We start from the raw sequence: 12,287 nt of genomic DNA, 5'->3' as shown, positions 1-12,287 counted from the left end.
AACTTGGAAACAGGCCATTGGGTTTACTCTTGTCATTGTTGTTCTGAGTTGAGAGGCTTCTTGTAGTAAGTGGAAAGCTATCCCACTATGATTTTCTGGGTTTGTGTTACAGCATTTGCTTTCTCCCTTTGGCCCTTTCTCTTTCTACTTTGTGAACTGTGTTTGAGCTTTATCTTGCCAATTCCTCTTAAGAGGGACTGTAACCTCATGTATAGTAAGAAAATGTTTGACTGGCAGAGAGTATTTGGAAACCCTCTCACAGTGTTGTGCTGTAGTTATGAACTGTACAGTTGTAATCTGGGACAGCTTTGTGTGTAAAAGTGAAATAAAGAGAACACGTGTATGCCTTGTGTGGAGACAGTAGTCTGTGGGGTTGTTCATTCTGGGAAAGCTCTGTGAATATTTTTCAAAAACTTTTTTCCTTCTATTGTCCCTTGGTTGAATTAAGGTTGAGCAGGGGCCTTTCTTCAGTTTGGAGACACATTCGGTAGAGCATTCAGGAAAGTTGTGGGAACAGGGATTTGCTGTCAGGCCTCTGTGGCTCTTCCAGGCACTGAGCTTCTGGCTGTAACAGGGCTAAGTTAGATCCAGGTCAGGGGGACCTGGTCCCTCCTCGAAGAGTGGCCTTGGGTGTGCAAAGGCCCTGCAAATCAGTAAGGTTGAGGAGTGAAATTTCCAACTCTTTTGACAGCTCTGGTTGTGGATGTAACTGTTTGTTTTTTCAACACCAAATGTTTTGATGCTAAATATTTAGAGGTGTGGATATCACAAAGACAACAGACATCTTCCTTTTGCGTCATCAGGAGGTGGGCATTTGGTGGGTGAAAACTGTAGCCAGGAAGAGGCTTTGCTGTCAGGAAATGTAGAGGACTGGAGCTGTGCCTTCTGCAAGGCCCCCATAAAAAGATAAGTCCTGAACCTGGTCTGATGAAGTGATTCTGAGCAGAAGACCATTGTATGTGGAGAACTGAGTGATCTACAGTCCAATTAATGTGGAAAGGCACAGACCTTTGCTGTGCTGTGTTGTGCTCCAAAATCCCCGGTCAGCAGCAGAAACTCAGCCAGCTCACTGGAACCATGGAACCTGCAGGCAGCACCCACTTGCTGCTAGAGAGAAAGCCACATGTGAACAAGAGCTCTACCTCCAAACTTCTTTTAGTGTGACAGCTGAAGTGAGGAGTAGAATCAAGTTCTTGCATGAAAGTCTTAAAATGGCTTGAATGACTGAAACGGGGTCAATCTTTCTTTTCTTTGATGGGGGTCTGCATGGCTGCTGTGCACCTGCCACCACGGCACTGTGCCCTGGGCGGAGACGCTGATGGTGAACAGGATTTTCCCCAAGGCCCTCTCACTGCTGAGGATGTGCTACCAGAGAACACAGGGATGCTCTCTGGGGAAGACTTCAATAGTCTTTCCTTTAACTAGGATGGAATCCGCACAGCCAAAAGCTTCAGGCTTATTGACAGGATGGGATCTCTGGCTATTTTTCCTGCACAGTTCATCTGCATTGGAAACTGCCTTCATTGGTTCTCCTCAAATTCTATCTCAGAAAAAATATTTTCTCCTCCTCAAAACAACAATCGAAACAAAAGGCACCCTCAGTCACTTAATAATGTTTCAGAGGTTTTATACCCATGTGTGACTCCTCCAAAAATATATTTACTTCCAGTGCTCCCAGCCTAGTTCTTGTGTCACTTGCTGTTGTTCAAAGTTGTGGGCCTCTTATTCTGTGTTGTAATACAATGGGAAGGTCGGGCTGACAAATTAAATCCTCACTGAAATGCATGTAGTGGTCATTCTGGTCAGGAAATTTCTTCACTATGAGAGTGATGAGGCACAGCAACAGGTTGCCCAGGGAAATTGTGGCTCCCCCATCCCTGGATGTGCTTTGAACAGGTTGAATGGGGCCTTGGGCAGCGTGATCTACTGGGACATGTCCCTGCCCATGGTAGGGAAGTTGGAACTAGATGATCTTTAAGGTCCCTTCCAACCCAAAGTATTCTATGATTCTATGAAATCAAGGGAGTTGTGAGTACTGTGTTACAACATGGTTCGTGCATAGAGCTGTTTCTTCTCTGGGTTCAGGATGTCTCTGTCTGAGATATGTGGGTTGTGTGTGTTTTGCATTCTGGTCACTCTGTCTGTCTGTACAGCCCTTGTGTGACTGTATACACTGCACAAAGGCTGCCCAGGAAGCAGGGGGCTGATCATTTCCAGGCATTGTGGTGCACAGCATTGCAGCTCAGCTCGCAAGATAGACACTTAGAGCCTTTGTGTACAGAAGTCTCATCTTCTCTGGGGGAGGGCTGTATTTGGCACGAGGTCTTCCTTGGTCTCGTAAGAGAGTTGTATCCTTGGAATTTCCTTGGAAATATGCCATCATTAATGATGGTGGAATGGGATGGGACCGAATAGAATGTTTTAGTTGGAGGGGACCTGCCAATATCCTCTTAGACCAACTGCTTGAACCTCCCCTGAGGCAGCTTTGAAACATTCCCCCATGTCCTGTTGTTTGATGTGAGAGGGAAGAGATCACCCCCTCCTTCTCTCAGACTCCTTTTCTCCAAACTAGGCAGACCCTCAGTCCTTAGGTGCTCCTCACAGAACATTCCTTGCAGACCCATCACCAGCCTTGTAGCTGCCCTCTGGAAGCATTCCAGTAACTTAACATCCTTCATAAATGGTGGGGCCCAGAACTGCACACAGGACTCAAGGTGAGGCTGCACCAAGACTGAATTGAGCTGGAGACTCTCTTGACTGGCTGGTTATTCTGTGTTTATGCTTCCCAGGATGTGGTTTGCCCTTTTGTCTGTCATTATGAAATATATTTAACCAAACTGGCCCTAGAATTGAACCCTGAGAACACCACTGCTGAGCAGTCACCAGGTAGATGTAGCCCAAGTAACTACACAGCTTTGAATCATAGAATCATAGAATAACCAGGCTGGAAGAGACCCACTGGATCATCGAGTCCAACCATTCCTATCAAACACTGAACCATGTCCCTTAGCACCTTGTCCACCCGTGCATTAAACCCCTCCAGGGAAGGTGACTCAACCACCTCCCTGGGCAGCCTGTTCCAGTGCCCAATGACCCTTTCTGTGAAGAATTTTTTCCTAATGTCCAGCCTAAACCTCCGCTGGTGGAGCTTGAGGCCATTCCCTCTTGTCCTGTCCCCTGTCACTTGGGAGAAGAGGCCAGCACCCTCCTCTCTACCACCTCCTTTCAGGTAGTTTGAGAGCAATGAAGTCTCCCCTCAGCCTCCTCTTCTCCAGGCTAAACAACTCCAGCTCTCTCAGCCGCTCCTCGTAAGCGGAGCCCTGCAATTCAGGCAGTTCATGTCATAGTTGGACACAATTTCAAGAAGATTGCTGGAACAGTATAACAAATGTTAATACAATCCAAAAATACAAAATCCACTGACCATCCCAGATGCACGAGCCAGGTGATGTAGAAGGACATTGAATTGATTTAAAGAGACTTTGCCCTGGTGAACAAGTTGATTGTGCCTGACAAGTGCATTATTCGTTAAATGACTTTCAATAGTACTCAGTCCTTGTTGGACAGGTGGAATAGCTCTGGCCAGCTTCCAGTCAGCAGGGACCTATCAAATCCCTTAAAATCTTCAGTAGATGATCTAGAGGGGTCCTACTGTAACATCCGCAAGCTCCTTCAGTACTCTGTGAGGGCCCCCATCAGGCCAAATGGACTTGTGAATATTCAGCGGATACAGCTGTTCTCTGACAATTTCAGCGTCCATGAAGGAAAAGTCGCTGTTCCCACCCTCATGGTCCTCCAACACAGTGGACTGGGCAGCCTAAGGTCAGGTGACTGTCTTCAACAAGTATCAATCCATTCTTTTCTTTAGAACTCCTTCTGCTATAAACAAATTGAAAAAGTCTTTCTCGGTGACTGACACAGCACTGGTGAATTTTGCCTCTAACTGAGCTTTGGTCTATGGTGTGTTCTCCCTGCATACACAAGCCACAGGTCTGCAATCTTCCTGCAAAGCCTGATCTTGCTTCTAGAGAAGATAGCATTTATTTCCCGACTTGAGCTCTTTAAGGAGTTCCCTGTAGTCCAGATGGACTTCTGCTCCTCTTGCTTGGCTTTTGGCACAGTGGCATTGCCTGTTCATAGACTGTAAGTGTAGAGTTGTGAAAACACATTCATTGTCTTTTGGTGCAGCAATTGCTTTCTCCTTTTTACTGTTTCTCCTTCTAATTTGTGGACTGTGTTTGAGCATTGTCTTGCCAATTCCTCTTAAGAAGGACTGTCCCCCCATCTATAATAAGGGAATGTTTGAGTGGCAGAGAATATTTGGGAACACTCCCACAGTGTTGTGCTGCAGTTTTGAACTGTACTCTTGTAATCTGGAACAGCTTTGTGTGTAAAAGTGAAATAAACAGAACACATGAATGCCGCGTGTGGAGACAGCAGTATTTGTGGAGTGTTCATTCTTGGAAAGGTCTGTGAATATTTTTCAAAAGGCTGGGACCTTTTTTCTCCTGTTACCCTTGGCTGAATTAAGGTTTAGCAGGGGCATTTCTTCAGTTTGGAGACACAGCCAGTAGATAATTCAGGAAAATGTTGGGGAACAGGGATTTGCTGTCAGGCCTCTGTGGCTCTTCTGAGCACTGAGCTTCTGATGGGGCCTAGTTAGATCCAGGTCAGGGGAACCTGGTTGCTCCTCAAAGAGTGGCCTTGGGTGTGCAAAGGCCCCGCAAATCAGTAAGGTTGAGGAGTGAAATTTCCAACTCTTCTGACAGCTCTGGCTGTGGATGACAACTGTTTGTTTTTTCAGCACAAAGTGTTTTGATTCTAAATATTTTCAGCCATTGATTTCACAAAGACAACAGACATTTTCCTTTCAGGAGGTGCTTGGGGGTCACCAGGAGGTGGGCATTTGGTGGGTGAAAACTGCAGTCAGGAGGAGGCTTTGCTGTCAGGAAGTGCAGAGGACTGGATCTGTGCCTTCTGCAAGGCCCCCATAAAAATATAGGTCCTGAGCCAGGGCTGGTGTATTGATTCTGAGCAGAAGACCATTGTACATGGAGAACTGAGTGATCCACAATCCAATTAATGTGGAAAGGCACAGACCTTTGCTGTGCTGTGTTGTGCTAGAAAATCCCTGGTCAGCAGGAGAAACTCAGCCAGCTCACTGGAACCATGGAACCTGCAGGCAGCACCCACTTGCTGCTGAAGAGAAGGCCACATTTGAACAAGAGGTCTACCTCCAAACTTCTTTTAGCATGACAGCCGAAGTGAGGAGTAGAATCACTTTCCTGCATGAAAGTCTTAAAATGGCTTGAATGACTGAAACGGGGGCAATCTATCTTTTCTTTGATGGGGGTCTGCATGGCTGCTGTGTATGGCTGGAGCCCTGTCTGAAGTAACTGCCCAGAGTTTTCCTCATCTACAGGGACAGAGTGGTATCTATGCAGATCTCCAATAGCATGAGCAACAATGAATGAGGAGTGAATGACATCTGTCTCTCTCAGTCTCACTGAGACCCCGAGGAACCAGCACTTCTTGGTCTAAGTCAGCTGCTTCTGGGATCATTTCATCTGGAGGGTCCAGGTGTCTGATGCAGTTCCTAACCAGATGGTTTATTATGTTTATTACCATGTGAGAGGGGGAATGTTGAGGCCCTCCAATACAGGAAACAACACACTGCTGAGCTTCCCGAGGTGCTCGTCAGAGTAGGATGTGTGGGTGGGTAGGACTTGTGTGAGAGACTACCCTGAATGAGTGCTGTGGGATAGTCTCCTGTTACAGCTGGAGAGATCATCTGAGAGTTGATGCAGTGTGGTGAGGATTGGAGCTGGAGACGGTGTGGGAGTCCAATGTGTGGGTGCAGCTGGAGATTGTGTATGAAAATTACAACATGCCACAGGTGCTGCACCCGCCATCGGTGGGCACAGGCTTGGCGGTGTCAGGCATGGATCTAGCATCACCATCATGGGAGCCCGGCTCGCTGGTGGCCAAGGTGGTGACGGTGGATGCAGGTCAGAACACTTGTCTGTTGTATGAGCTGTGGAAGTTGATGGAGCTGACTAGCTTCCAGAGATGACATGATACTTTTTTCTCTTTGAAGTCTATCAGGAGTTCCCTGTTGGGCTCAGCTGGTCTTCTCTGCTTGCTTGAGTTATGACACAGCAGCATAGACTGTGAGTGTAGAGAACAGTGAAACCACTTTCATGGTTGTCACATCCCAATGGAGACAGAGTAGGACTCAGGACTGCACTTAAACAGCTTATTACCTATAATGCTACAATTCTATGTCAAGAGTATGAGCTCAAGTCTAGACCAATATTAATATCCTCTAGAGGTTTGTGAGAGGCTCTACGACCTGTCCAGAGTTCAGTGATAAAGTCTTTATAGATGTTTCCACAAAGTTCCTGCGAGTGGAGCTTCTGCAGACTCTCTCATGTATGGACTCAAAGAACTGCAGAATCATAGCTCAGGCCACTTCCAACACACAAAACGTATAGTTTCTACATTTATATTCCATCAAAATACAACATATGTTGTTTTCTATTCACAAATCTTAGTACTTCTGCATTAAGGATGGCGTCCCAGACTTTGTTCTGTGCTTATGGTGTAACTCTGCTATATGTGATATGCGGGGGCGGGGGATACTCAGGAGCCAGTTTGGTCATCCTGATCGGCAAATGGGTGGTGAGACCTAATGGACCCCTCACTCTCCCATATCCCCTCGGTTTCCCCATGTTAGTGCCTCCCAGGTGCAATCTTGAACTCTCCCTTTTACCGAGTTTGATCCTGCCTCTAATGATCACATAGTGAACTTTACACATTCCTTCAATCCCCCTAAAACAGGTCATAATCCATCTGCATTTTTCTGTGAGATCCTTTGTGATGATCAAGTATAATCTCTTCTCCTTCCCTTTCTCATTTACAAATTGCTGGTTGTACCTCTTGAGATTGTCTTGAATGGTGCCTTTAATGGACCATCACTCAGTGTTCTTCGATATTTAGCCTTTGCTGTTTCCTCCGTTAGCTCCTGATCGTTAGCGTTTGAGTATCTGGGCGTTTAATTTGTGACCTCTCCTCTTTGATTCCTTGCATTTTATGCTAAGTCTCTGTGTTCATGAATCGTTACCCAGGTGATGGAGTTCGAGCTTGTTCTCCTATAGAAGCAGTTTTGTGTCCTTTGGGCGAGGTGTGATCCACAATGCGAAGAAAACAGAATGAGGATGTTGTGTCCTAGAGCAGCAGTGTCATTCTGGGCTGGTGGTGAGCGAAGGTGATGGGGAAGCATTTCCTTATAGAAACTTTCCCCTCTGGCACCAGCTCTCACATCCTATAGAGGTTCTTCTCGGACCCGCCCCACTCGCTAAGGGTCCTGTGCTGATGAACAAGCTTAGAAGAGGAGGAACAAGCCCTCAATGTGTCCCGTGGAAGTGGAGGATCTTGCACTGCCCACTCAGAGGAAAACCCCGAGCTGCGGATGAGGAGCTGGCGTTTAGGAGCCGGGCAGTGCTGCCCAGAGCCGCGCTCTGTCTGCGGGGAGGGAGCTGCTTCCTAGCAAAGAGAGAGCGTTCCCACTGCGCCTTTTGGCTCCGGTGGGCACGGGGAGCGCAGCCTCCAGCAGCAAAGGCCGGGCTGGCGGCTCTGCCGCGGCTGAGCAGCAGAGGAAATATTCCCCCGTGCGACGCTGGGTGGGGGTGTTGGCCGCGAACCGGCGGGTTCCTGTGCCCGCCCCGGCTTTGCAGGCACCGGCGGAGAGAAAGAGCCGCGGGAGCCGCTCGGGAAGGGCGGCGGCACACGGAGTCGGGGAGCTCGGGGGCTTTCAGGCCCCTCAGCCCGGGATTGCTGACCAAATCCGCCTCGGACGCGGCTGGACGATGCTGGGAACGACGGAGGACGGGGAATGGCTTTTGTGGCGAGTGCGAGCGAGTGGGAGACGGAGCGGAGAGCAGCAGAGGCGAGTGATCTTGTTGCTTGTGTGCGTTTGCGTGTGTCAGAGCGGGGCCGAACCCCTCCGCTATTCCCTGGCGGAGGAGATGGAGAGGGAGTCGTTTGTGGGCAATATTGCAGAGGACCTGGGGCTTTCTCCGAGCCAGCTGGCGGCTCGCAAGGCGCGCGTTGTGTCCGAGGGGAACGAGCGGCTTTTCCACCTCAATCGAAACACGGGAGCGCTGACGGCAAAGGAGTCTCTGGACCGAGAGGAGATGTGTCCGAGGAGAGACACCTGCACCGTCTTCTTTAAGATAGTCTTTGAAAATCCCTTGGAGCTGATCCGAGGGGAGTTGGAGGTTCTTGACGTGAACGACAACTCTCCCGTCTTCCCGGAGAAGGAGGTGGTTTTAGAGATTCTGGAAACGACATCTCCTGGGTCCCGTTTCCCTCTGCAAAGTGCCAGGGACAGGGACGTGGGCAGCAACGGATTGCAGAACTACAGTCTCGGGACAAATTCGCATTTCTCCCTCGATTTCGGAACAGGGAATGATGAAGTTAGATACCTGGAACTGGTCTTAGAACGGCACCTGGACCGGGAAGAGCAGCCGCAGCTGAGTCTACTCCTCATCGCCACAGATGGTGGCTCCCCACCGAGGTCGGGAACTGCTCAGGTGCGGATTATCGTGGTGGATGCTAATGACAACACCCCGGTCTTCAGTCGGGAGGTCTACGAGGTGCAACTGGCCGAGAACAGCCCCCCGGGGCAGCTGGTGCTCAGAGTCGCGGCCGCGGATCCCGACGAAGGGTCCAACGGGAAAGTGCGATACAGCTTCACCGAAACATCAGAGGGGTCCCGGCAGCTCTTCCAGCTGAACCCTGACACCGGGGAGATCCGGGTGGCGGGAAACGTCGACTTCGAGGAAGCGGAACGCCACGAGTTGGCGGTGAGAGCCACCGACGGCGGGAGCCTGTCTGCGCATTGCAAAGTGCGGGTGGAGGTGCTGGACGTGAACGACAACGCCCCGGAGATAACGCTCACCTCCCAGTCGGTCTCCATTCCCGAGGACGCGCCGCCCCGCACCGTGGTGGCCCTGTTGAGCGTGCGGGACCGCGACTCCGGCGACAACGGCAGGACGGAGTGCTCCATCGACGGGGACTCGCCCTTCATGCTGACGGGCGGCGGGGATGAGTACTACGAGCTGAGGACGACGGCGGCGCTGGACAGGGAGAGGGCGGCAGAGTATAACGTGACGGTGAGAGCCGCGGACCGGGGCAGGAGGCGGCTGAGCTCCCGGGCGAGCCTGCGGGTGCAGGTGTCGGACGTGAACGACAACGCGCCCGAGTTCACGCAGGCGGTTTACACGGCGTCGGTGTCGGAGAACGAGGGCCCCATGGTCCGCATCGGCAGCGTGAGCGCCACGGACGCCGACGCGGGAGCGAACGGGCGCGTGAGATACGCGCTGGTGCGGCAGGAGGGCGCGGAGCAGCCCGCGGTGTCGGTGAACGCCGAGAGCGGCGCCGTTTTCCTGCTGCGGCCGCTGGACTACGAGCAGGTGCGCGCCTTGGAGGTGGCGGTGCGCGCTGCCGACGGCGGCTCGCCGCCGCTGAGCGCCCAGGCGGTGCTGCGCGTGGTGGTGCGCGACGAGAACGACAACGCGCCCGTGGTGCTGCACCCGCCCGCCGAGAGCAGCGGCGCGGCGGCGGGCGAGCTGGTGCCGCGCTCGGCCGAGGCGGGGTACCTGGTGGCCAAGGTGGTGGCGGTGGACGCGGACGCGGGGCAGAACGCGTGGCTGTCGTACGAGCTGTGGAAGGCGACGGAGCCGGGGCTGTTCCGCGTGGGGCCGCACAGCGGCGAGGTGCGCACGGCGCGGGCCGTGGCGGAGCGGGACGCGCCCCGGCACAGGCTCGTCGTGCTGGTGCGAGACCGCGGGCGGCCGCCGCGCTCCGCCACCGCCACCCTCGGCATCGCCCTGGTCGGCGGCTTCTCCGACGCCCATCTGCGGGGCGCCGAGGAGGCGCCGGCCGCCGAGCCCGAGGGGCCGCTCACCCTCTCCCTCACCGTCTGCCTGGCCTGCGTGTCCGCCCTCTTCCTGGCCACGGCGGGGGCCGCCGTGGCGGCCAAGGTGCGGCGGGCCCGGCGCAGCGCGGCCGAGAGCTTGCCCGCCTTCCCGCAGTCCGCCCCGCCGAGCAGCGCGGGCTCCCTGCCCCGCAGCTCCGTCTACGACGTCTGCTTCGCCGCCGGCAGCCTCGACGGCGACTTGCGCTTCCTCGGGCCCCTCCTGCCCTGCTTCCCCGCCGGGCTGCCCCCCGGCCCGGCCGAGCAGCGGAGCTCGCTCTGCTCCACGGAGGCGGCCAACCTCGGCGACGACGGCGACCGGGCTGCAGAGGTGAGGGACCTGCCTGGGCCGGGGCGAGGCGGGGAGCGGGGAGGGAGCAGCGCGGGGGGCTCGGGGTGTCGCTCACGTGGGGAGTCTCGTTGTTGTGGCTCTGTGGGTGGAGGTGTCCCAGGGTCGGGAGGAGAGGGCGGAGAGGGTCTGAGAGCCGCTGGTGGGGGCGTCCCAGGAGGATCTGTTAAGGCTCAGCTGCTCCCCAAGTACTGACTTATGGGGGTCTTGGGCATCCAGCTCTGAGGGTTTCCCTTAGATCAAGTGTATCAGCGCAAAGGAGGAGGGCAGCTGCACCTCGACCAGGTTCTCAAAACCATCGAGGTTAAGGAAGAGAGGAGACTAACGTCCCCACCTCCTGGTTCACCCTCCTCTGTCTCTGGAAAGAGAACAGTAACATTCTCCGTACAGCAGTGTCCGACGGGTCATCTCAGTCCCTCGCTGATGCCTGATTTACTTCACGCCCAAATGACAACCTGTGCTCTCCGTTCTTGCAGGACAGAGCTCCCATCTCCGCAGACACGGCTCGCAGACGTGCGGAAGCAGCTTGCACTGCAAACAGGGGGAAGGAGCTCCGTGGCAATTCTGATGCAAACCCTTGGCTCCCCACTCAGTAAACGAGGGGAAAGGCGAGCGTGTCTGTCGTCCCTGGCCAGCGTCCTCCCAGGGAAAACACCGAAAAAAGGACAGGGAAGAGCAAGGTTTCTCTGTGAGAGAGCAAACCCATTCTCCTCTTCAGCACTGTTTCCTTCATATAAGTGTTCTGTAACTGTGACATGGATGGAGGACGAGGACTGTGTTGCATGTTGATAGCTCTGAGACTCCGTGCATGACTGTGAGAGCGTTACTGCTTCTAAATATTAAGGGAAATACTGAAACCTGGAAGCTCATCATCAAGATAGTTTTTTTATTACATAATCTTTTTTGAGTTTATTTTTCTTTGGAGACTCTAATCATGTCTCCATTCTCTGTACTCCGTTAAAACCGATTTCAACGAGTGACGCTGGCAGTCTTCGCACTTTTAACCGGTAGTTCACAGGTTCCTCAAACGATAAAGCTTGGGTTTTAAGAAATGTATTCGTTTTCTTTTATAATGTAAAGTGCAAGGTAACATTTGCGGATTGTTGAGTATAAAGTCGAAGGGAACTAAAAGTGCTGTTTATAGTTTTACAGTGAAACAAGCTTTTACACTCGGCCTGAGGCACTGTAGAAGACGGGGCGTTGAGTATCTTTCTGTTTTCTTTTGCCTTCATTAATCGATAATGAGCTGTGAAGTGTATGTGATATTTCCTGTCCTAGCACATTTAAACAATCAAATGCCTGATGTCAATTAACGCAATAAAAACCCTCTTGGAAGTCCCTCGGGTGTGTGTGGTGTGTGGAAGATCACTAGTCAGTCCCCTAGCAGGATTTCGGGTATCAAACGGAGCATTCGGAGTGGATTTTATGCAGGGAAAAAATCGCGATCTGAGGACAGGTCTCGGTGCCCCGAGAGGAGCAGCGCGACTCTCCGCGAGAGGGAAGAGCGCAAAGAGCAGAATTTCGAAGATCAATCCGTGCATTGTGGAGTAGTTTTTATGCAGGGGAAATCAGTGCGACTTGGAAGCAGGACATTCTCAGAAGGCAGAGAAGGGTGGAGGGCGATATTCTGTGGGAAGCTGAGGTCCGAGAGATGCTGCTTATGAAGCCTTCAAAGTGGTCTCTCTGTTTGGAATCGGGGGGAACAATTCCGGTGCAATTCAGAAAAAAATTCCCCTTTCCCATGAGACCCTTTCTGTTCATCCAAGGCAATGTTTATGCCGCCTTCTAGTTTAAAAAGATTTTCTCTGAACCTCTTCCCATTGTCTATTAGAATGGTCCCTTTAATGTCCCATCGCTGAGTGTCCTTAGATCCCTGGGCTTCGCTGCTGTCTCCGTTAGCTCCGGACCGTTAGCGTTTGTGTATCCGGGGCTCGAATTGGTGACCTCCCTGTGCGCTTC

The 12,287-nt window shown here is 52.3% G+C and overlaps 2 protein-coding genes across 2 annotated transcripts in view; both read left to right on the top strand.

The window, feature by feature from the left end:
• Positions 1-12,287, top strand: part of LOC138727276 (protocadherin beta-15-like) — a 41,576-nt gene that overhangs the window by 4,658 nt on the left and 24,631 nt on the right. The window lies entirely within an intron of this gene.
• Positions 5,888-10,924, top strand: LOC138727204 (protocadherin beta-15-like). Its single transcript, XM_069869494.1, has 3 exons — positions 5,888-6,008; positions 7,606-10,310; positions 10,805-10,924. The coding sequence occupies exons 1-3, from the start codon at positions 5,888-5,890 to the stop codon at positions 10,922-10,924; spliced, it is 2,946 nt and encodes a 981-aa protein (XP_069725595.1).

Source organism: Phaenicophaeus curvirostris, chromosome 15 (genome assembly GCF_032191515.1).
Source record: "Phaenicophaeus curvirostris isolate KB17595 chromosome 15, BPBGC_Pcur_1.0, whole genome shotgun sequence".
Classification (NCBI taxonomy): Eukaryota; Metazoa; Chordata; class Aves; order Cuculiformes; family Cuculidae; genus Phaenicophaeus; species Phaenicophaeus curvirostris.
This window is presented reverse-complemented; position numbering and strand designations above follow the sequence as displayed.

What these genes read in the sequence shown, in the direction of transcription:
- LOC138727204 (XM_069869494.1), top strand. Translation starts at nt 5,888, where the DNA reads ATGCCACAGGTGCTGCACCCGCCATCGGTGGGCACAGGCTTGGCGGTG. An exon ending in GGTGGTGACGGTGGATGCAG is followed by an intron (nt 6,009 to 7,605) that starts GTCAGAACACTT and finishes CGGGGAGCGCAG; the next exon opens with CCTCCAGCAGCAAAGGCCGG. An exon ending in ACGGCGACCGGGCTGCAGAG is followed by an intron (nt 10,311 to 10,804) that starts GTGAGGGACCTG and finishes CCGTTCTTGCAG; the next exon opens with GACAGAGCTCCCATCTCCGC.